Source organism: Rhinolophus hipposideros (assembly GCF_964194185.1).
Source record: "Rhinolophus hipposideros genome assembly, chromosome: 8".
In the NCBI taxonomy this organism is placed as follows: Eukaryota; Metazoa; Chordata; class Mammalia; order Chiroptera; family Rhinolophidae; genus Rhinolophus; species Rhinolophus hipposideros.
The window spans coordinates 6,421,881-6,443,671 of record NC_138054.1 but is presented as its reverse complement, the minus strand read 5'-3'; the positions used below and the strand labels follow the sequence as shown (position 1 = coordinate 6,443,671).

General features: G+C 39.9%; 1 protein-coding gene across 1 annotated transcript in view; it reads left to right on the top strand.

Moving 5' to 3' along the window:
- LYRM4 (LYR motif containing 4) overlaps positions 1-21,791 on the top strand; it is a 142,959-nt gene that overhangs the window by 27,333 nt on the left and 93,835 nt on the right. Inside the window, exon 2 of the mRNA XM_081054760.1 lies at positions 11,050-11,170. Coding sequence (XP_080910886.1) covers positions 11,050-11,170 — 121 coding nt within the window. The remainder of the gene's footprint in view (positions 1-11,049; positions 11,171-21,791) is intronic.

Here is a 21,791-nt window from a genome sequence, read left to right as displayed (position 1 = left end):
CTGCCTCTACTCTGACCCCTCTGCCTGCTCTTAAATATTGGTATTATTTCTCCAGGGCTCTGTCCAAGTCTGGCTTTTCCTTTCATTTTCCCCACAGCTTGGCCTCCCTCACTCTTCCTTGTCAATAACTTTTAAGTTTATTGCCAGCCTGGACCTTCTCACCTGACATTCGAAACCATATTTCTGGTCGTTCGCTGGACTTATCTACTTCGTTGCCCTATCAGTTGCGTCAAAATAACCTATCTAAAAATAAACTTTTAGAACCTATTGTTTTTATCTACTAAAAACTTCTTGATCCTTCCTTCCTCTTTCCCATGGCACTGCTTTAGTTTAATTCCCTATCATATATCTCTCCTGGCTATATGTATTTATCAAAGTATGTTTCCTTCCCTAATCTCTTCTCCCATAAATTGAACCTTGTCTTTTGCTGATTTTTCTTTATTGTGGTATATTACTGATTTCATTATATCCCTAGGAAATTATTAAGAAATAACAATAATTGTAGTAATTTAAAAAGCATAAACTTCAGTAATCAAAAGTAATATTGTTAACATGCTGTTACATTTCCTTGGAGATTTTCTGTACCTGTATTTTCCATACTTGAGATCATCCTGAATATAAGATTATAACATTAGAGGGTGAGGTTTCATTCATACTCAACACCTTTCTCTAAAATAAATTCCAGAAAGATCAAAGAGTTAAACATAAAAAGATAAACCATAAAAGTTCTCAGTAATACATATGTGAATGTTTTTTGTGATCTCACAGTACAGACGTCTTGTATGTATGCTGTGTAACACAGGAACTATAGCATAAAAATTGATACACTTGACTACATAAAATCTGAACATTTATTCATGACAAAAATACACAGACATCATAAACAAAGCTAAACGACAAACCAGGAGAATATTGCAACTCCTCAATGAGAGCTAGCTTCTTAGACACCTTTTTACATACATACGTCTTACAAATCAATCCAAAGGACAAATCACTGAATTAAGAAAAGGCAGAGGATACAAACATAAATACAAGTGGCTTTAAACTTGTGAAAAGGTGGTCAGTAGCATTGATAATAAGAAAAATGTGATTGAAAGTAAAATGAGATGCTGTTTTTCACCTGTTAGATTAGTGACGACCAGAAAGGTAGAAGACACATCGTGTTGGCAGAGGTGTTGGGAAACAGCCCTTACACGTTGCTGGTGGGAGCATACACTGGTACCCCTACAAAGAATTTTGTCAGTATTTTATCCAAACTATAAATATACATAGCCTTTGTCCCACCAGTTCCATTTCTAAGAATTGATCCCACGGATACACATGCGTGTCCTGCTGTCGTAAACAAGGATATTGATTACAGCACAGTTAGTAATAGCAAGATTGGAAACAGTGTAAATCTTCATTAATAAAGGACTGACTAAATGCCTTACCGTTCATTGGTGCAGTGGAATATTCTCCAACCATTTGTGAGTCCCATTTGTATCAATATGAAATGAGCACTAAAGTATTTTTTAATTGAAAAATGTGCACAGTGTGTTTAGAATGCTACCACTTGTGAAGTAAAAAATACACACCTAGAGGTTTTAATAGGAATCCAATGTCTCTGGGAGGCTACACATGAAGCTGTTGACTGACTGTATCGAGAGAGAAGAACTAAAGGACAGGAGTGAGGTGTCTGAAGGACAGGAATGCTTTCTCTTCACAGTTCTCTGTAACTTCGGCTTTTGTTCCTGTGACGCTCAGTTGTTTCGAAACATCTATTTTGAAAGCTATATAACATCATTATTTATGTGGCCATTTCTCCATTGTTGAACATTTAGGTTGTTTTTATTTTTAGTGTTTATAAATAATTTCAAAATGACCATCTTTCTGTATATATTTTTGTACATAGTTGAGGTTATTTCTGTAGAATCACAAAAAAGTCAAATTGCTGGATAAAAGGTTATGATCATTATTACCCATTACCCATTATTATGCTGTTTTCCCAAAAGAAGTACCGGTTCATACTCCCACCAACATGCCCTTTGCTTAAAAAAAAAAAAAAAAAAGTCTGCTAATTTGATGGACAGAAAATTGTACCTTGTTTAAATGTGCATTTCTTTTATCATGACTGAGGCTGACCGCTCATACCTAGATCTGTCCGTCTCTCTGAATTGAATCGCTCTTTATGCTCACTTGTGAGTTGTTTCATGCCTCCTACCCATTTACTGTCTTTCTGCTCAATTTGTATATGCTGTTTACATGTTAACATCTTTTGCCATGTTTGTTTCTAAGTGGGCTCGGTCTGTAAGGACAGGTAGGAGTTAGCCAGGAAGTCCAGTGGAAAGAAGGAGAAGGAGGCATAAAGGAGAAAGAACTGAGGGAACTACGGGTCTTCCCACATGGCTGGAGCGGGTGGTCGTGTTGGAACTGGTGCGTGATGGAGTGGGAGTAATAAGCAGGAGGAAACTGGGCTGAGGCACTGGGCCCTGTTGTGAAAGCAATGGAAAACCGTGTGCGAGTTCTGAACAGGGAATTAGTGTAAGTTTTTATTTACAGCTGCCCCCAAACTGAGAAGCTTTGGTCTCCAAAGTGGGTCTTCTGAGAGTAACTTCACCTCCTCACTACATACCCTTCTCACTGGTCACTGTCCTCCTTTTTAAAACAATTAAACTCAGGTGTTTCACTTACTCCTACTGCTTATGTCAATAGCTCTTTCCTTCATAAAGCTCTCAGCCACTTGTCTTTTCTTAAGACATGCTTGGCTCTTGAACTATTTGTAGAAACACTTGAAGCAGTGTTCAGAGATAAGATCATCTTTCTAAGCTTTGTGATGCCAGAGACAATTTTTTTTAATGCCGTTTTAAATGAATAACAACATGGCTTATACCGAAGATTGGATAGAGTTTATCGACCTCGGGACAAGGCACAGCTTGGAGTTGAAAATCACAGACTCTGTCGTCAGCTGGGTTCAGGAGGTAGCTCTGCCACTTATGGATGTGATCTTGGCTTACATGTTTTAAATATCTCTGGGGCATAGTTTGTGAGGATTAAATGAGGTAATGTAAATCCAGTACTTAGCACAACGCCCTGTGCATGCTACCTGTGCCGTAAATCATAGATATTGCTATCCCTCTGACCCTGAAGAAAGCACTACAGGTGATTGTGGAAAGCCACCCTTTTCTTTGTGGATTTTGAAAATAGAAATCTGAGAACATAATTACCTATATTCCATTCAGTGTTATCTACTTAAAGTTCTTTCTTTATCCTTTCTTAAAGTATTTTTTCTCTGGCCTTGGAGTTTAGGGTTTTATAAGTAAACATCTTGGCACTATCCTCCAGTTGTGACATCTCACTGAGGCCTCTCAATTTTTATAAGCACTTCTGAGACATTTTCTTCCATTATAACTTTAATTACTTACATTGTTCAGTTTGTTCACATTTATTATTTATAGGTTATATCCCTTTGCTTGTTCTGAAGGTTAATTTTTTTAACTTTTTTCATCGACTCATTTAGTTTTTTGTTTTAGATTTGATTTTCTAGTTTGTCCTCTATTCTGGTTTCTGTAAAACTGTTAATTTTTACTTCAGCTATACATAATTATTCTCTGGCACTGCAGTCTATGTTCTGTGTTTTTCCCTTTTGTTTCTCTTTTATTTTTGTTAAGTGGGCAAATGTAACATAACTCCTATACTATTTTTTTAAATTTTCTTTACAAGTCTACCTATTAAGGAATAATTTACATACAATAAAATGCATCCATTTTAAGTATACAGTTTAATGCTTTGACACATACATAGGCCTTCTAAAACACCATCCCATCTCAAGAGAAGAACTGTTAAACATTACCCATAAAAAGTCTCTTTAGCATTTTGTGTTCACTTTGGATGGCTCTGTTTTTTCTTTCATGTCTTTATATGTAGATTTCAACACCACCCCCACCCCTGCAGCCAATAACCTTGTTGATCTCTACTCTATTCCCAGCACCTCTCATAGTGCTTAAATAATAGGCATTCAATACTTATTTCTTCAGTGAATTCTCGGGACAAGTTTTGTAATCCTTACCTTGCAGAGGTTATTTCATTCTTTGTGCTGCAAACCCTTTGCATTCTTTTTTTTTTCAGTTTCTTATCCTTTGTTGTGTTCTTATTGATTATTGGTATTTTTCTCGACGATGCTTTTTATATTGCCTATGACCTTTTGATAAGTTTATTGAGTAAATGTTTATTGAGCACCATCTTTGACTCAGGCACTTTAGATTCAGTGGTAGACAAGAAAGATAAAAGTTCCTACTATGTGGGGTTTAAATTCTAGCAGGAATTCACAATCATAAGAAGGAAGCTTTCGAATACTATTCCTCAGTCTGTAATTTACCCAGAGTAATTATGACCTTCAAATTGTCCTTGAACTTTCTCTCTAATGATATAACTATTTTATTATACACCACACATACACACACACCAAGGGTATTGCATGACAGTTTAGAGCCTGCCCCAAGATTTGGACTGAGGATTAAGGGAAAGGAAGGAATTTGGGACAAATCCTCAAAAGTCTGACTTGAACAGTTGGCTGTTTGCAGATGCTCCTACCTAGCAAGGGAATGCTGGTCACTGGGGGCAAAGGGAAAGGAAGACAGTGACTTCCATTTTGAAAGTGTTCTGTGGGAGAACCTATAGTAGGTGTAGTAGGTTGGGTTATGTGAATGTGAAACTCAGAAAGGAGGCGTGGGCTAGAGAAAGAGTGGGTAGCCAATGGCAAATAGTGCGTGATAGTTGAAACCTTGGGCACAGACAGATGCAATTATTGTAGGAGATTTTATTAAAAAGAGTAGAGGTACAATACAGAGCCCCAGAGAATACAACATACAAAAGGCAGCAGAATAAGATTAGCCCACAAAGAAGACTAGGGAAAACTAGCTAGTAGATCTAAAGAACAAGAGGAGAAACCAACTAGCTGTGAAACTCTCCCTTCAAAGAAAGAACTACATGTGCTTCTTGAGAGTTGAGTTCAAGAAGTGAGCGTGCAGCAGTGTCATGGGGACATACAACACGATTTCATTAGGGAGCATGGCCTCACAGTGTTTAAGGGTGAACAGATGATCTCGAAGCAGCAGCAGGATCCAAGAACACGTTGTCCCTGTCTTCTCAGCCCCGTGGCATGGACGCATGGCAAAGCTAAGCAGCTTTCTCTTCATGGCTGTGTAGGAAGCACTGTCTTCAGGGGCATGGCACATGGGAGTTAAGGCAAGTGGGTGGAGAATATCTCCTTTCAAGCAGTTGAAGGAGCTTGCCCCAAAGAGGCCAATAGAAAAGGCTGAGTGGTTTTGTTACGGGGATACTTGACTTGGAGTTGGGGGAAGGAGGAGAAGGCACAGATGTTTTTACAGGATGGATAAGCAAAGAAACCAGCATGGGGTGGTGATGAAGGATGACAAATGACGGGTATTACATCAGCTGGTAGGGCACTAAAGCCTGTGTGAGCCTCCATGTGCTGCGGAGGCCCTGAGTATTATGGCTTGCGTGTGGCTGTCAAGTGGTTCTGGGAGAAAGGGAAGTAAGGCTTCAGGTAATACAGAGCTTTCCTTACCACCTGCTGTATTGCTTTGTGGCTGGGAAATTGGAATGGTGAAAGAATCTCGTAAAGGAGTTTGACCTTGCAATGGTAAAAGGATAGCCATAAGAATAATCTGTGGATGCTTGGAGGTCTAATTGCAGACCCAAGGGCAATGGTTGGGGTGGAGGAGAAAAGGCAAATGGAATCTCCTGCACAGAGCACTGAGGAGCTCTGCAGAGCTCAGAAGGGCAGAGGGAGAGCCATGGCTGTGAGCAGCACCGCCTCGCTGTGTCTGGACGCCGCCTGCCTTCTCAGAGTTGGTAACTATTGTTGTCCTGTTACCTTTATGTGTTCGTTTTTCATGCCTATTTCACACAGTATCTGATTCACATTCGGATCATCCTAATGCAAGGCATTCAGTAGCAGCTGACTGCTATTTTCATTGCAGCAGCTGTACATTTTTCTTTGAAATGTTCTAGCTCAGTGATAGAGTTAAGAGGTTGATAGTCAGAATGTGTTCAAGGATAAATGGTTTACCTTAGTAGCAGTGAAAAAAATGCAAATGATAAGATTCAGGGCAGGGACAAGATTGAAATAATTGGTGGATTGTCCTCGCCTATAAAATTTGAAAATTCTGCCAGATTTATGACTACCTTCACGAAATTATGATCATTTGAAATAAGAATTCATACAACTGAAAAATTGTCCATGAGTAGTGGTTTTATCGTTCTGACCCAATGTCCGAGTGCCTGGTGGCCCCGCACGTAAGTTGTCCGCGACTCTGGGAGCTGGAAGAAGACGTGTGGAGCCAAAGGCAGAGTAGGCATGCTGTATTCACTAGCTTTATGGGCACAGGCAGACTCGTTTCTGGGCACAGCCAACATCCAGCCTCGTATAATGGCCCAGCTCTTCTTATACCATGCTAAGACAATAGTGACTCACAGCCCAAGTGCTTTCATAAGCGTATATACAAACAGCGACATCTTCAGTATGGACGGTGCCTGCTAAGCATTCCATCTCACGTGACCGGCAGGCCACCGTGTTAGTGCTGCCGGTGGGCCGGGTAAGCAGCCTGACTAGTAACTGTTTTCCCTACACCCAATGCAATGTCTGTTCCCAAGGCAATGGGCAACACCTTGTGTTTTAGATGAGGAAGGGGAGAAGGAAGAGAGGAGGGAACCATTACATTATTCATGTCAACGGTGCCTCCAAAATGTGGACAACTTTGACTGATTTAGATACATGTAATTTGAAGATCTAGAGTTACATTCCTTTAGGTATGGCCTTAGGGAAGTTGGAGAGACACAGCAGAATAATGGGAGCGCTGGACCTTGAGCTCTGCTCTACTGATACAAATTTTTGAGTGTCTTAAGCTTTTTTTTTTTTTTTACCCTTATCTTCCTGTAGTTTAAATTTGTATTTCTGTTAGGAGTGAAACTAAAGATATTTTCATCTTTCTAATCTTTCTCAACTATTTGCATATTATTGTCTGACAATTTTTAGTTTATATATCCTTTGCTCAATTTTCTCTTGTATTTTTCTTAAAATTTTTCTTAAATTTTCTTGTGGTATATGTGGCTCTTTAAATGGGAGAATTATACATTTATGATATGATTTTCAAAATTATATATATTTTCCCACTTTATGTGTATATCGGTTGCTTATAATGTAGGTGTGTTGTTTTTTCAATTACAATTGACATCAATATAATATTAGTTTCAGGTGTATAGCATAGTGGTTACACATACTGGGGATGTCACCGGGGTGCCAAAAAAATGTATACAAGTTGACACTTTGGTCAACGTTGCTCAAGCAGTCGTTCGCCGTAATCAGAAGTGTCTGGACGCTGATGGTAACCACTTTGAGCACCTATTGGAATTGCAGAAGTCAAACGTGACTTGTATTCATCTTTTGTTATCGGTATATATTGAGTATTACAATTTTAATAGCTTTTTTCCTTTCTTAAAATGTGTATACATTTTTTGGCACTCTGTATATATAACTTGCAAAGTGGTCCCCCCAGTAAGTCTAGTATCCACCTGGCACCATACATAGTTATTATAATATTATTAACTATATTCTCTATGCTGTACTTTACATCCCCCTGACTATTTTGTAGCTATCAATTTGTGCTTCTCAATCCGTTCACCTTTTTCGCCCAGACCCCCAACCTCCCTCCCATCTGGCTACCATCATTTTATTCTCTTTATCTGTGAGTTTGTTTCTGTTTTGTTTGTTCGTGTATTTCAGTTTTAGACCCACATATACGTGAGATCATATGGTATTTGTCTTTGACTTATTTCACTTAGCATAATACCCTCTTGGTTCATCCACATTATTACAAATGGCAAGATTTCACTCTTTTTATGGCTAATATTCCATTATGTATATGTACCACATCTTCTTTATCCATTCATCTATAGATGGACACTAAGGTTCCTTCCATATCTTGTAAATAATGCTGCAGTGAACAGAAGTATGAATATGTCTTTTCAAACCAGTGTTTGGGTTTTTTTGGATAAATATCCAGAAGTGGAATTGCTGGGTCCCTTGTTCTAACCTTTGTTTTCAAGTTTATTTTGTCTGCTGTAAGTATTGCTATCTCAGCTTTTTTTTTTTTTCATTTCCATTTGCATGAAATACGTTTTTCCATCCTTTGCTTTCAGTCTCTGTGTATCTTTCGATTTGTGAGTCTCTTGTAGGCAGCATATATATGGGTTTTGCTTTCTTACCCATTCAGCCACCCTATGTCTTTTGATTGGAGTGTTTAATCCATTTACATTGAAAGTAACTGCTAATAAATATGTAATTATTGCTACTTTATTATGCATATTTTAATCCTTTTTCCTTCTTTTTCTTAAAGAAATCCCTTTAACATTTCTTGTAATACTGGTTTGGTGGTGATGAACTCTGTCTTAAGCTGTTTTCTAATTGCTTTAAAATTTGGAAGAACTTTGTATTCTAAGCCATATCCCTTTTTCCTAGCTATTCTGGGTGAGTCACTAGCTTTTAGAAAAATGAATTTAGTAATGACTATTGTTGCCCGTTTTATTTTTCCAAAAAGCCCACATGCAGCATCCTGAATAAAAAATTAAAACAATGAATGTTCCCCAAGGTTAACTCCTATTATAAAATCAGTTCCACATATTAAACAAAATACCAGATTTAAATTATTTTGTCCCCTCTCTGTTCCCATCACCACCAAAAATAAACTGTTTTGGAGGAGTGTGATGATGTGAGGAAGAACAGTGATGTTGTGTCATATAAATAGCCATTATGCTGTGTAAGAAAGTACGCCAGAAATTGCTTTTAGCTTACCTAGCTACTGTTTAAAATCTTGTTAGATTAGCAGCTATATGTGAAGAAAATTTATATTTAATATAGTCTATTAGTAAACCCCTCCCATATGGCTTTATAATGAATGAGCCTGGTTGTTATAAAGCATCTCGTACAAGGAGTCCACTTCTGGTCATTGTCGCCCAACACTGGTACCGAACACCCACAAGCTCTCTCTGCAGACACTACAGTTGGTTCACGGACGGTTAAGATGAACATCTCGGCAGTGGCTTCCATCCTAAAAATGCAGGTTCCTGTTCTGTCTTCCTTCTTTATGGTTCTTAATGTTACAAGATTTCTTTTTACTCTTTCTTTTAAATGCAAAGGGATCTGATATTTGAATTTTTAATTTCAAATTTCTTTTCATTTTAGAAAAGTTTGTCTAAAACAAAATTAATCCTCTTTAAGATTTCCCAGTAAATTGTATCCATCTCCCGAATATATTATAATCTCTTGAAGAGATTATATTCCCTTTCTCTCATTGTCTTTGCCTCTATTTCCATTCTTCTCTTTCTAAACATTTCTCATATTTTCACATGGATTCGTTTGCTGGTGTTAAAAGTTAAGAGCACAGCAATTTGCAATGGTACTTAGACTAGAGAAAATCGTATTTGATACGAGGTCAGACAATTAAGTTCACAAACTCATTCTAGAAAAAGTGCTACGTACCTCATTGCTGACTATCACTATGGTCACCTTCGAAGTCCTCCCCTTGGGAAGCTATGCACTGATGAGAGATTCCACCCTTCAAAGCAATTTTGGAACTCTTTTTCTGGAATGGCCATCAGAGCTGTCGTCATATTACCTTTGATGTCCTGAGTGTCATCAAAATGTCTTCCTTTCAATATTTCCTTTAACTTCAGCTAAAGAAAGACGTCATTGGGGGCCAGATCAGGTGAGTAGGGAGGGTATTCCCATACAGTTATTTGTTTACTGGCTAAAAACTCCCTCACAGACAGTGCCGTGTGAGCTGGTGCATTGTCGTGATGCAAGAGTCATGAATTGTAGGTGAAAAGTTCAGGTCGTCTAACTTTTTCATGCAGCCTTTTCAGCACTTCCAAATAGTAAACTTGGTTAAATGTTTGTCCGGTTGGTTTAAATTCATAATGAATAATCCTTCTGATATAAAAAAAGGTCAGCAACATCGTTGCAACATGTTCGCGAACTTAATTACCCAACCTCGTATGTCTGATTTGGGGACTATATCAAGTCAAGGACGCTTGGCTCGTCTGTTATGGCTGATTACCCAGACCAGTTACCCTCCATGCCCAGACTGTGGTGTGACAGTGACATGAGGAGAGACGAATACTAATTGCATTAAGGAAAAGCAAAAAGAAGAGGAACAGTTTTCATTTATTGAGCGTGTTTGTTTGTTTGTTTGTTTGTTTGTTTTGCGGCAGGTTCTGTGCCAAATTCCAGACATACATTGTAAAGCTTATCCCTCCCAGCAGCCCTGAGAGGTAGGCGGGATTGTGGCTATTTGACAGACCAGGAAACCTGGGTTACATTAGAAAGCTTGCCCAAACTCACACAAACAGTAGGAGCTGGAGCAGGAACTGAAACCCAAGCCTGTCTGATTTGAGAGCCTTGTTCTCGAACTGCTGTCCCGTGCTGCATGTAATTTATGTGGGGTCAGGGGTGTTGTGTGTGTCCATGTATTTACTTTAAAGATGGAGAAAAGCGTTTTGGTGTGATCTCCATTCTGGCCTGGGGCGGGATCGTGACGTGAATCCTCACATGTGTTACACAAGGTGAAGAAACCACCAGAAGGGGACGGGACTGGGACACTGACCCGAGTCCGGCGTGGCTCAGTGTTGTGGCCCCTACATATGGGTGCATCACTGCACCTCTTACCTCTTGCTTTGTCTCTGTCCGTGAAAGGTTCAGTTATTCGGGTTCATGGAGGGAAGCCAGACGGGAATGACTATAAAGAACCAGTAATGTGAGGAGCATGTCAGTAGTAGTTTGCCATTCGGATGTGACTTATTTCAGGGAGATTTATATCCCTAAACATGTTTGCTTAGTCATCCCAGAATAGTAATGGAGGCACCAAGATCAAAGTGGATTATCCATAGAAGAATATCAGATAGTTAATTCCTAAGGAAAAGCTTTTTAACTCATTTAAAAGCATAGCTTCAAAGACACTGATACCTTTTCTTTTTTTCCCTGAATTCATTCAGAACTTACGCTATCAGGAGGATAAGAGATGCCTTCAGAGAAAATAAGAATGTACAAGATCCTGTAGAAATTCAGACTCTAGTGAATAAAGCCAAAAGAGACCTGGGGATGATTCGTCGACAGGTAAGTGGTTCAATGATGTACTGTTTTTCATTAAAAGCGTAAAATTCTGACACATCCCCCTGGATTGGACATCACTGAATTTCGTTTTTATGATTTATACCAGAGGACCTTGAAATTCTGTTCCTTTGACTAATGTAGACGTAGAAAGATGACTTATCATTTTATTGAATTCAAGGAGAACATAAAGGAACATATCAGCTTTCCAGGATTTGCAGGGAATGCATCCTTTACGAAGCTGAGTTCTCATATTTAACTCAAGGTTGATGCTTTAAGCTTCAAAAATCAATGTTGTCTCTTTGTAAGATATATTACATGACACATTTATACATGAACATATGTTAAAAGAATATAAATAATATGCTACTTTTCCTAGTATTTTAAAATCTTAAGATAAGTTTGCCCCTTTCTTGAAGACATGGTCACTGGTGATGAACCTAATTTTGTTGCCACATGAAAGGCGTATCTGCAGGTGCAAATGGTGTAAACAGCTGCTCTGGGACTTATTCTGCAAAGGACCCTAGAAGGTGTGTTTTATTGTCACCTCCTAGAGATGCCAGGGATCGCATTGATTTCCACTTGTCTTTCTCTTGTGAGGCAGAGCAGAGCATCTGCAGCGGTGTAGGCTCCTGGGTAGTGTGATATGTCCAGCTTTCTGCAAAATTAATTAGAGAGCCAAAGGCTGAAATAGCCTGTTTCAGTTGGTTTTCTCAGTCTCTAAAAACAAATCATACTTTTCACTCATTTTCTTTGATTTAGCAACAATCACACCATCAGTTCCATTTCTGCTTCTATTCGTTTTTCTGTCTTACTTGCAGTAAATTTGTCTGTAAAGTGTGTAGGGGAAGCCCCTTACCACTTTCCTAATTTCTGCTAGTGTTTTACAGAGGACTTCCTGACATCATCAGGAGATGCCAGCTTGACTGACATTCTATCATACCATATCTGGTATATATTCTTCTTCATGCTTGACTATAAACAGAATTCAAAAAAGAAGCAACATTAATTAAAAACTGTAGTTTTCCTTTTATGTCAAAATTAAGTCTTGTTCTATAGCCTACATAATGAAACAATCCCTTCTAGAATAACACTTCAGATCTAATAACCCTCTGTGAGTTCTGCAGCTATCTAGCCATAGAATAACTTTGCCCCATTCAGACAAGCCTAAGAAGTAATCTTTAACTAAGGGCATGAAGATGTAATAGAACAGTCAGAAAAAACTGATCTGCACACTTGCATATACTTGGATGGTGCCAGATAAATGAGTTGCCGTTTTGAAAACTCTGGAACGATGGCATTTTCTAGACATCAGTGGGTGAATTTTATGGGATCCTTCAGTACTGGAACTTGGGAAAAGAAGCAGCCTGAGTACTTATTTTACATAAAGTCAAAAAGATTTTATTATTTTCACTTTCCCATGTATAAGTTGGCAAGCGTCTCCAAAACTGGCTGGTTTTATCCTTTTGTGTAAAGTTGTTCAGAGTAGAAAATGCTTAGGAAAAGAGTACCTGTAAGTCGTCTGTCTAACCATTTCTTCTGTTACATAACTGTGCCTTCATTTGAAATGCTAAAACTACCCTCTCAAAGACAAAAAGACTAGACTGGCTGTCATCAGACATCCCCAGTGGAATCTCTGAAGCAGACCCAAAACAGTGGAGGGGCCCAGGGGCCCTCCCCAGGACAGCCTGGCCCGTACGCAGGGCATCCGTATGGACTGGTCGCACAGCAGGTGAGGCCGTCTTCCCTGAAGAGCCTGCTCAGATGCCCTGCCAAATGAAAGCATTCTCATCCATCAGAAAACTGGTTGGCCAACTGGGAAGTTTCTGTTCACTTCCGTTTCACATCACGACTGTTCCTGAATCCGAGTGTAACATTCACCAGCTCTGTTCCTGATGAATGTTTCTTACTTCACCTCACTCTAAACAGATATAAGTTGACCTTGGCCTCCACATCCTACCTGAAGTAGCATCTGTACTTTCTTCACAATGGCCATTGTACTCGCCTTCCAGCTTGCCTCCCTGATTGTCCCCCAAAGTGGTCTATTCACACACTGCCAGAGTGACCTTTTTTACAAGGAAAATCAGAGCAGGTTGCACCCATGCTCAAAATCTTTCAGGGCTTTATAGCACCCTAACGATGAAAGCAGAGGTCCTTGTGAAGTCCTCCCTGGCTCTGTCTCCGTCACACTATGTCATTTACCTTCTTCACGTCCCCAGTATGTCCCCAGCTTATTCCCATCTCAGAGCCTTTGCACCCTCTGCCTGGAATAGCCTCTCCCAGACCTTCCCATAGCTCGGTTCCCATTTCCACTCAGGTTTTCACTCAGCTTCCACCTATCACAGAGGGCTTCCCCTTCCCTCTATCACTCTGTCCTCTTACCCTGCTGTAGTTTTCGTCACAGCACTCATCAGTACTGAAAGTAATGTTGCTTGTGGCCCTGCCTGTTTTGTCCTCTTCTGTGAGGACAGAGATCTCATCTGTGATGGTCCCTGCTGCCTGGTACCCAAGCGCGTGGGCCCTGAGGCCAGCCTGCCTGCGTTCAAATCCTGACTCAGCCTCCTAACTGCAGGACCTGAACCAGACACTTCACTGCTCAGTGCCTAGTGGAAAATGCGGATGAGAACAGGCCCAACTTCGCAGATTATGGTGAGGACCAGATGAGTTAACATAAAACCCTTAGAAGGATGCTGGCACCCAGTAATCACTTGCTATTATTGTTATCCAGAGTATCGAGAACAGCCCCACATAGAGTTGGCTCTTTATTTGTGGACTAAATGGCTATCTGAAGAGTTTGGCCCCTGAGATTATACACCACAGTCAACGGGTCTTTGCCACCACAATCATGGTATCTTGCTGACCACCAAAGCCTCTCTTCAAGCAGAGTGAACCATGAGAGGAAAATGGAAATCTAATGAGGATCTTGCAACTTTACCCTCATGAGCTGTAATATCCTTTGTATCAAGTCCCTCCTTCACTTGAGAGCTTGGACCCAGAGACCATCACCAGGATGCAATTGATCTGAGCGTCACTTTTCCACAGATGAGGAAGCCACAGGCTCCTGTGCAGCTGCCAGACACACACAATCATAAGGCAATACCCAAACTCAGATCCTCCACCTGACTCCCCCCAGCACTGCCCCCTACTTCCCCACTTCCTGGTCAGTCTTTAAAGTGGGTCTTGCTCTCTACAGATAATTCCGTCAGCCGTGACGCTGACGATACAGCTAGAAGTGTGGTACGATTTTGCAGTTCTTAGAGGAGTCTCTGAGCAAAGGTTTTCTTTTCTTTTTGGGGAGTAGAGAAAAAAAGGTGCAAAAAGCTGGATGTCTTACCCATGGCCACGTGACCAGATGTGAGCTCAGGGCTTCTGATTCCATAGAGCGAACTCAGAAGTTCGAGGACGTGAGCTACTGAGTCAGTAAAAACTGAAGGATAAAGGTGTTCCTAAGTCATCCCCCCATTTTGTTCCCAAGTTGTTTAAGGACCACATCAGCCTAGCTCAGCCTCTCCTCAGAGGTCATTCTTCCTTTATATTCTTAATCCCTGTTTGTGGCACCCCTGAGGGATTCTAGATAGCATCAGTATTTCTTACTGGCTTTTCATACTGCTCCTAGGGATTACTCTGATTTCAAGAAGTAAAGTGACAGATTGTTTTTCTCCATTATGAGCAAGTCATACTCCTTTTGTTCATTCTTCATAATTACGGCCCACTGGATAGAAGCCTGACATACACATGTTCTTTTTTTTGATGTTCTTGTACTAACTCTCTCCCTGAAAATTATAATCTAGTCTGTTAATCTCTAACCTCTTTCCAGCAACATACATCACCTTATAGCCTATAACTAGCAAAGACATTTTTCCACCTTTCTATAAACTTCCATTATTTCCACATAAAGTGCTTCTGTAAAGACGGATTGACCCTGGCAGCTTGTGTGAGTTCTCTCTGAAAACATTCTGGACTAGCCGCCACTAAATCTGGCTTCCCTACCTGCTTCTCATGGGATCAGAAAAGTTGGCGAGGCCTTTTGTGTATGTGCCTGATGGTGCCGGAAAGGATACACAGAAGGAAAGGGTGCACAGAAGGAAAGGCCGCGCAGAAGGAAAGGCCGCGCAGAAGCCATGCTGCGTGGGGGCTGGGCCGACCACGCACAGTCGAGGCAGCAGAGAAGTCCCTGTGGATTTTCTACCTCAAATGGCAAACAGGCCCCATGGGCATTTGTTGCCAGAAAGAGAAGAAAGTCAACCAGACTTGGCTTTTGTCTTTGTTCTTTGTCCCACTTTGCTGTTCTGAAGATACTTCTTCTGATTCTTGTTTATAAGGTATTGCTTAGAATAACTGCAGTTAGTCGCCCCACTTACTATAGCTGTGCAGTCTGCCAGGCCTCTTTGGATTGGAAACGACCATGGAGACTGAATGTGTAGCAACTTTATGAAACCTGGTGACAATTAATCTATCTGTGCAAAGTTCAGGTTTACTTACAGCCGTGTGATGCTGTCGGCATTCATTAGCATGTGTCCTCTGAGGGCAGCAACTTCAGTTCTAGATTCTCAGAGAGCCGCAAACCTGGGAAACAGAAGTTGTGTGTGTGTGTGTGTGTAAAAGTTGTTTTATAGACCATTTTCATAGGTACTTAGGCAGGTAAAAACCATGACCTCAAAGAAAAGAACAACTATTCCGTATTGAAAGGTTCCCAACCACTGATTAGGCTGGGGGAGTTAGCCCTGAATTTAGGCCCAAATAATGTTTGTTTACCCTTCCAGTGATGGGTTATACAGGTATGGACGTGAGTACTGAATCCAAAAAACTAGATTCGTTTGCAACTTAAGTATTTGGGTGAAGAAATATATTGTTACTGTCATATGTAGTGGTACAGTGAGAAGATAAACTGGATATTTTCTAATCCTAAACAACGATAAGGTTTTTGAGTCATACCAGTTTTGCCAGCAGCTTTTCAGTGATGACAATTTCATAGCGTGTTGGCTGTTCTTAAGCTAGTGAGTTTGTTTTTTTTAAGTGAAGCAGTTCAAACTGTGAATGTATCAGACCCAGAATTATGAAACTACAGTTGTAAGCGATTAGAGCAGACGTTACAGCCATTACCGGTAATAAGAAAGGGTTGATATTACAGGCAGCACGTATGTTTGTTAACCTGAGTGTGTGTATATGTGAGGCGAAACATTTTCAGTGTTTCTTAGCTTATACTTAATTTCATTTTTATAGATCACTAAAAGCAAAGTAATGTGTCTGATTTATTGGCATTTTGAGTGGTGGTAGATGAGAGGCCCTGAAACTATTTTTTACTTGTATTTGCTATTTTATGATTTAGTCATTAAATGACCATTCAAGAGAAATGTCCACCAATAACTTTTGAATGTGCCTATTGTGAAATGAGAAGCTGGTGAACAATGAGTGTCTTCACTCATGTCAGTCACTGCAATATCTTCTCCAATGCCCAAAGGACTAGTTAGAACTGAGTTCTCATCTTTTGGAATAGCCTTTAAAAAGGTAGAATTGTCTTAGGTCCTTTTGGGGAAAGTAATCATGTGCTCTGTTATCTCTCCTCGTATATATACTTAGCTTAAGTACTGTTTTGATAGTTTGGGGGAATCTCTAAAATTTACTTGGCAGTTTTGACTGGAGTAAAGGAAAATCAATCATCCTATGTTAGGGGCATTGAAAATACATGAGGAGAATTATACACTATTCACAATAGTCAAGCGGTAGAAGCAATCCAGATTTCCACTGATGGATGAATTGATAAAGAAAATGTGTTGTATACCTACAACGGAATATTATTCAGCCTTAAAAAGGAAGGAAATTGTGACACATACTACAACATGAATGAACTTTGAAGACATTATGATCAGTGAAATAAGTCAGTCACAAAAAGATAAATACTGTGTGATTCCCCTAACGTTAGGTCCCCAGAGGAAACAAATCCATAGAGATAGAAGTAGTATGATGGTGGTCAGGGGCTGGAGGAAGCAGAGGAGAGTGGAGTTGTTTCATGGGGACAGAGTTTCGGTTTTGCAGGTTGAAAAAGTTCTAGAGATTTGTTTCAAAACAATGTGAATGTACTTAGTACTAAACCATACACTTAAAATGGTTAAGATGGTTTCTATATTTATTTCACATTCACACACACAAAATCTCTCCCTCCCCTCCCCAAAAAATTGTATAGCTAGTCATCTTTTGTTTTTTTCTTTCCTTAATTGGGAAAAATAAAACGAAATGCTTCGGACACTAGTGTTTGAGAGTGGGAGGCTTAAGTCATTTGAAGCTTGAGCAAGTGCATCTGTGAGCCTTCCGTCTCTTACAGGAAACATGAAAGGATTATGCTGTGATTTCTAAGGCGACTTCCACTGCTGAATTTCTGGGGGTCAGTATTTCCCATACATATCTGTCCCTTGCTTCTTCATTTGCAGATGTTCAGCTTTCTTTGACCATTTTCCACCAAGATCTGAATTCTATAGTTTAGGCTACAGATGAGCAAAGTTTTAAGCCAGCTATGTATTTATACCAGCATGAATTCTAAAAACGTCTCTTGATTTAACCTTTCTGCTATAAGGAAAGTGGGAAAATTGATTTTATAAAGGTTGCTAGCACCTCTGTGTTCACCTGCTTCCTTCCTGGTAGGGGATACCTCACTAGTACCGACACATTATCTCTAACCAGAACATTTTCTTTCAAAGAAACTGAAATAGCAGTCGTGAAGCAGTAACATCCTAAGTGATAGGCAAAAGGAAGATGAAAGTGCTGTCCGCAAGCCCCACCTCATGCTGAGGCTCATTCTTCAGATTTCACTTCCCCCTGGTCCCGACTGGCTTCTCGGCTGCATTAAGCACAGTCTGCTGCATAAATCAAGTACACTGTATACCTTCCAGTTCTCGTGCACGGTTTGTTTCCCTAAATAGTTATCGAGCACCCATTCTGGGCCATGTAATTATGAATTGGCCCTATTAGCTTTCTGGAGGCAAGGTGGAATGGAATTATGAGGTCCATCAGAACCTGATTTTTTCTCAGTTTGACTCTTTGGAGACAAAGTCCTCCTCTCCATTCTGGATCCCATCTATAATTCACTCATTTAATAGAACAGAAATATATAGAGTTTAAAAGTGTATCCCAGTAGTACTTTCCTCTATATCTACATAGGTCAGCTAAGATTACATCAAAAGATCAATCTACATGTTTAAAAAACAATAAGGCAGTCAGAGGCAAAGGAAATTTAAGTATCTGTCTTAGACTTTAATAAAAATCCTCAAGATATCAACATAAATTTATATATGGTGATCAGATTGCCCCCTAAGTGAACCCTATATCCTTCAATATATGAATTCTTTCAATATAAACGAAAAATTCCTCCAGCTCCTGTCAAAGTTTAAGAAAGCAGGGCAATGAGAAGGGTTGTTTAGTTTTATAGCTTGGCCTATGTATGACATTCATTTTTTTCAGTCTGTTCAGTTTATAGTTCCTCTGCAGCTATAAAAAGACTTCTTTATGTAAGAATTTCCTTGCTCTCTGCTTTTTCTAGAAATCTCAGTAAACCCTCAAAGTTAGGGCAGTGGTATCCCACAGTCAGCATTCCTGTGGAAGAAACACCTCTCAGTTGAAGATTGCCCATTAAATTTGCTTGGTTCTTCCAAGGTTGACATGCACAAAACAAGATTCCATTTCCTTTCTAGATGAAGCCTTTCTCACCTCTGCATTTTTCAACTCTAATAATAGATCTTTTGCATATTTCTATGTTCAAAAGAGCTCATAAAGAAAGCACTAGTAATGTATTTATAGAAAACTTTTGCGTGACTTTTCATTTGGGAATTTGTATTATTCTCCCATATAGTTGTTCAGTCTTTAATTCCTTGAACTTTTTGTTGCCGAAGCATCTAATGTGGAAGTAGATATCAATGGGAGCAGAAAGGACATCGATCTCCTAGGCAACAGGCAGAACTTCGAATCTCAGTTCTGATAACAGGGTCCTGTCTGGTCTTGGGCAGGTTGTTTCTCTGCCTTATTGCCCATGTCTGTAAAGAGATGGTTTTATTGATGAAGGCGGTGCTGGTGCTGGTGCTGGTGCTGGTGATGGTGGCGGCGGGGGTGGGAGGTGCTGTTGTCAGTGGGTTCCTTGTGCCTTCTCTAGGTGCTGACACTGTGTACTCAGCACTTTGAATGTGTTGTCTCAGTTTTTCCTAACAGCAGCATTTTAAGAAAGATGCTATTATCCTTCTGTTAAAGGAGGATATTTAGACTTGGTGTGTTTGAATACTGTTCCCTAAGACGCACAATTAAAAGAATGGTGGGCCCACATCTATTCTTACTTTTTAGCTAGTTCTTAGAAGAGGGATCACACTGTGGGTGGCCTTATCTTGACAGAAGGTAAACAAGGCCTCAGAAATGAGAGAAAGCAGAATGTGTATTTTGTTTTCTAGTTGTTCATTTAGAACTCTTTATTAGAAGCAAACAGCTTCCCTTCTAGAGGCTCCTGAATAGTTTATCCCTAGGGGCTGGTCTGCTTTATAATTTCTCACAAAACACTCCCACTCTCTCTGCCTTCAAAAGAAAAAATACAAAACCACCATCTCAAACTGTTAGCATTCAGCCACCTTATTTGAGAAGTGTTTGCTCAGAATTTCCCTGTGGATCCGAAGGTTGCTGCCCCAGCTGTGCGCTTCCTGATGAGTGTCACCCAAGTGCCCTTCAGTGGAAACCTTTTGGTGCCTTACCGCTTGGCTTGTCCTTTCAAGTAATCAGAGTTAATTCCACTCATGCTTATGCAGAACGTCTTCTCCCAAGATGACAAAGAACAGTGTCAAAGAACAGTGTCACATCTCCTAAAAGGGTAATAGATGGGGCTCACCCTTGTTTATGTTAATTTGTGTTTTCTGCACCATATCCTCTGCAATGCGGGGAGATACTGACCCCCCCGCCCCCATCCAGTGTGTTCATGAGAACACTGCAGGTGGATTTTTTCAAATTTGATGGGTTTCCTCTGTGTATATATATGAAGGCTAGTTTCATTGGTGCAGATGGAAAGATTTCTCCTCATGCATCTGTCAGTATAAAAAACAGTTGCTTTATTCAGAGACATAATTAGAGTGGTTGGTAAAAGATATTTTGAGCAAGATACACCTAAATTTAAATCCTAACACTTATTCAGTAGTTCTCTATCCTTAGTCATGATATTTAATCTCTCTTAAAACATTATTATCATTCAATTTTTCTACTAAAGACAAAGGAATACCATTCTTAAGTTAATGTTAGTTTTGTACTTGCTATATTTTTGAAATATCAGGGACAAATGTTGTGTCAGAAATTTTATCTCTTCCTCAGTCTGGTAAATAAGGCTGTCATTTTATGGATTGGTCAGTTATAAATAATCAAAAAGCTTTAAAAATTCTCTAAGATGTAGCACTACAATAACCTTAGTTTTATTAAACTAGTACACAATTAAATCAGTATTTTAAATATTTTCCTCTTCTTCAAACATTTCCACTTTGTAGAGCCTAAGAAGTACTTTTCTCCCCATCCATCTCACCTCCTTAATGTAGTGAAAACAGCACCAACTCCAAGGTCATATGGATTCCCCTTCAGTGTCTATCACAAATTAGCGATTGCATCACCAGAAAGTTCATAGCACTTTAGGCCTCATCTATATAAAGTAAGAAATTGGCTGTACTGGTTTCCAAGATCTCTAATAGGGCAAGAAGTTCTTTATGAATCTGCTGTATTTAACAAACCTAAATGTAACAGCCGGTTGAGACTGGACTCGGGGTTCCTTTGACAGGTCATTCCTGAATTTCACTAATAAGTGAGTGCATTCCAGAATTGCCTATAGGTCTAGATGTGCCATCGGAGCTCAGCAAATCCTCGGTCCCTGACTGCTGGCTGGCCAACGAGCCAGTAGAGAGGGCTTCTGCTCCCAACCCGCTGGCAGCTGGCAGCCCTCACATGCCAGCTTCCTCCGCTAGGTAAGGGCAGGGTCGTGCCATGGCTAACTCAGGTCCCTTGTATGCCTGACATTTTCTGATTCTCAGAATAATTGATAATGGTTGTTAGGTACCAGAAACATACCTGTGAATGTTGGATTTTGACCAAGGGTGAGTGATGTCATTGACCTTCTCTATTTACTAAATTGAATTTAAAAAGAAAACTTGATTGCCCAGATCTCACAGACAACACATTTTGTTGAACGTGGGGGGAGTAACTGAGTTACATAAGGCTGAGTTATGTAAGCCTTAGCAGGGAAACCAATTCGAGAAAAGCCTTTGGTGATACTTCATAAAAGCTTTTAACACCCAGTAATGGCAGGAATGTTTCATGGATCATGGTGACTTAAGGGGCCTGTGACCTGGGAACAGGAGCTGCCCTTTTCATACAGGTGACAGATTGTACATACCTCATCTACTAATGAGATTTCTTCTCTAGGACTCAAGAAACCTGAGAAATGGGGGTGGGAAAAGGGAGACCGTAGACAGAGAAGAAATAAATTCTCCTCTTGCTTTGAATGAGGTTCTGTCTTAACAGTGCCAAACTTAGTGTTTTGCTTTTTTCAGTAACTCTCAGCTATTAATTAAAGTTTGTAGCGTCCATGTTTTCCACAATATTATATTAAAGTAGTTTCTACTGG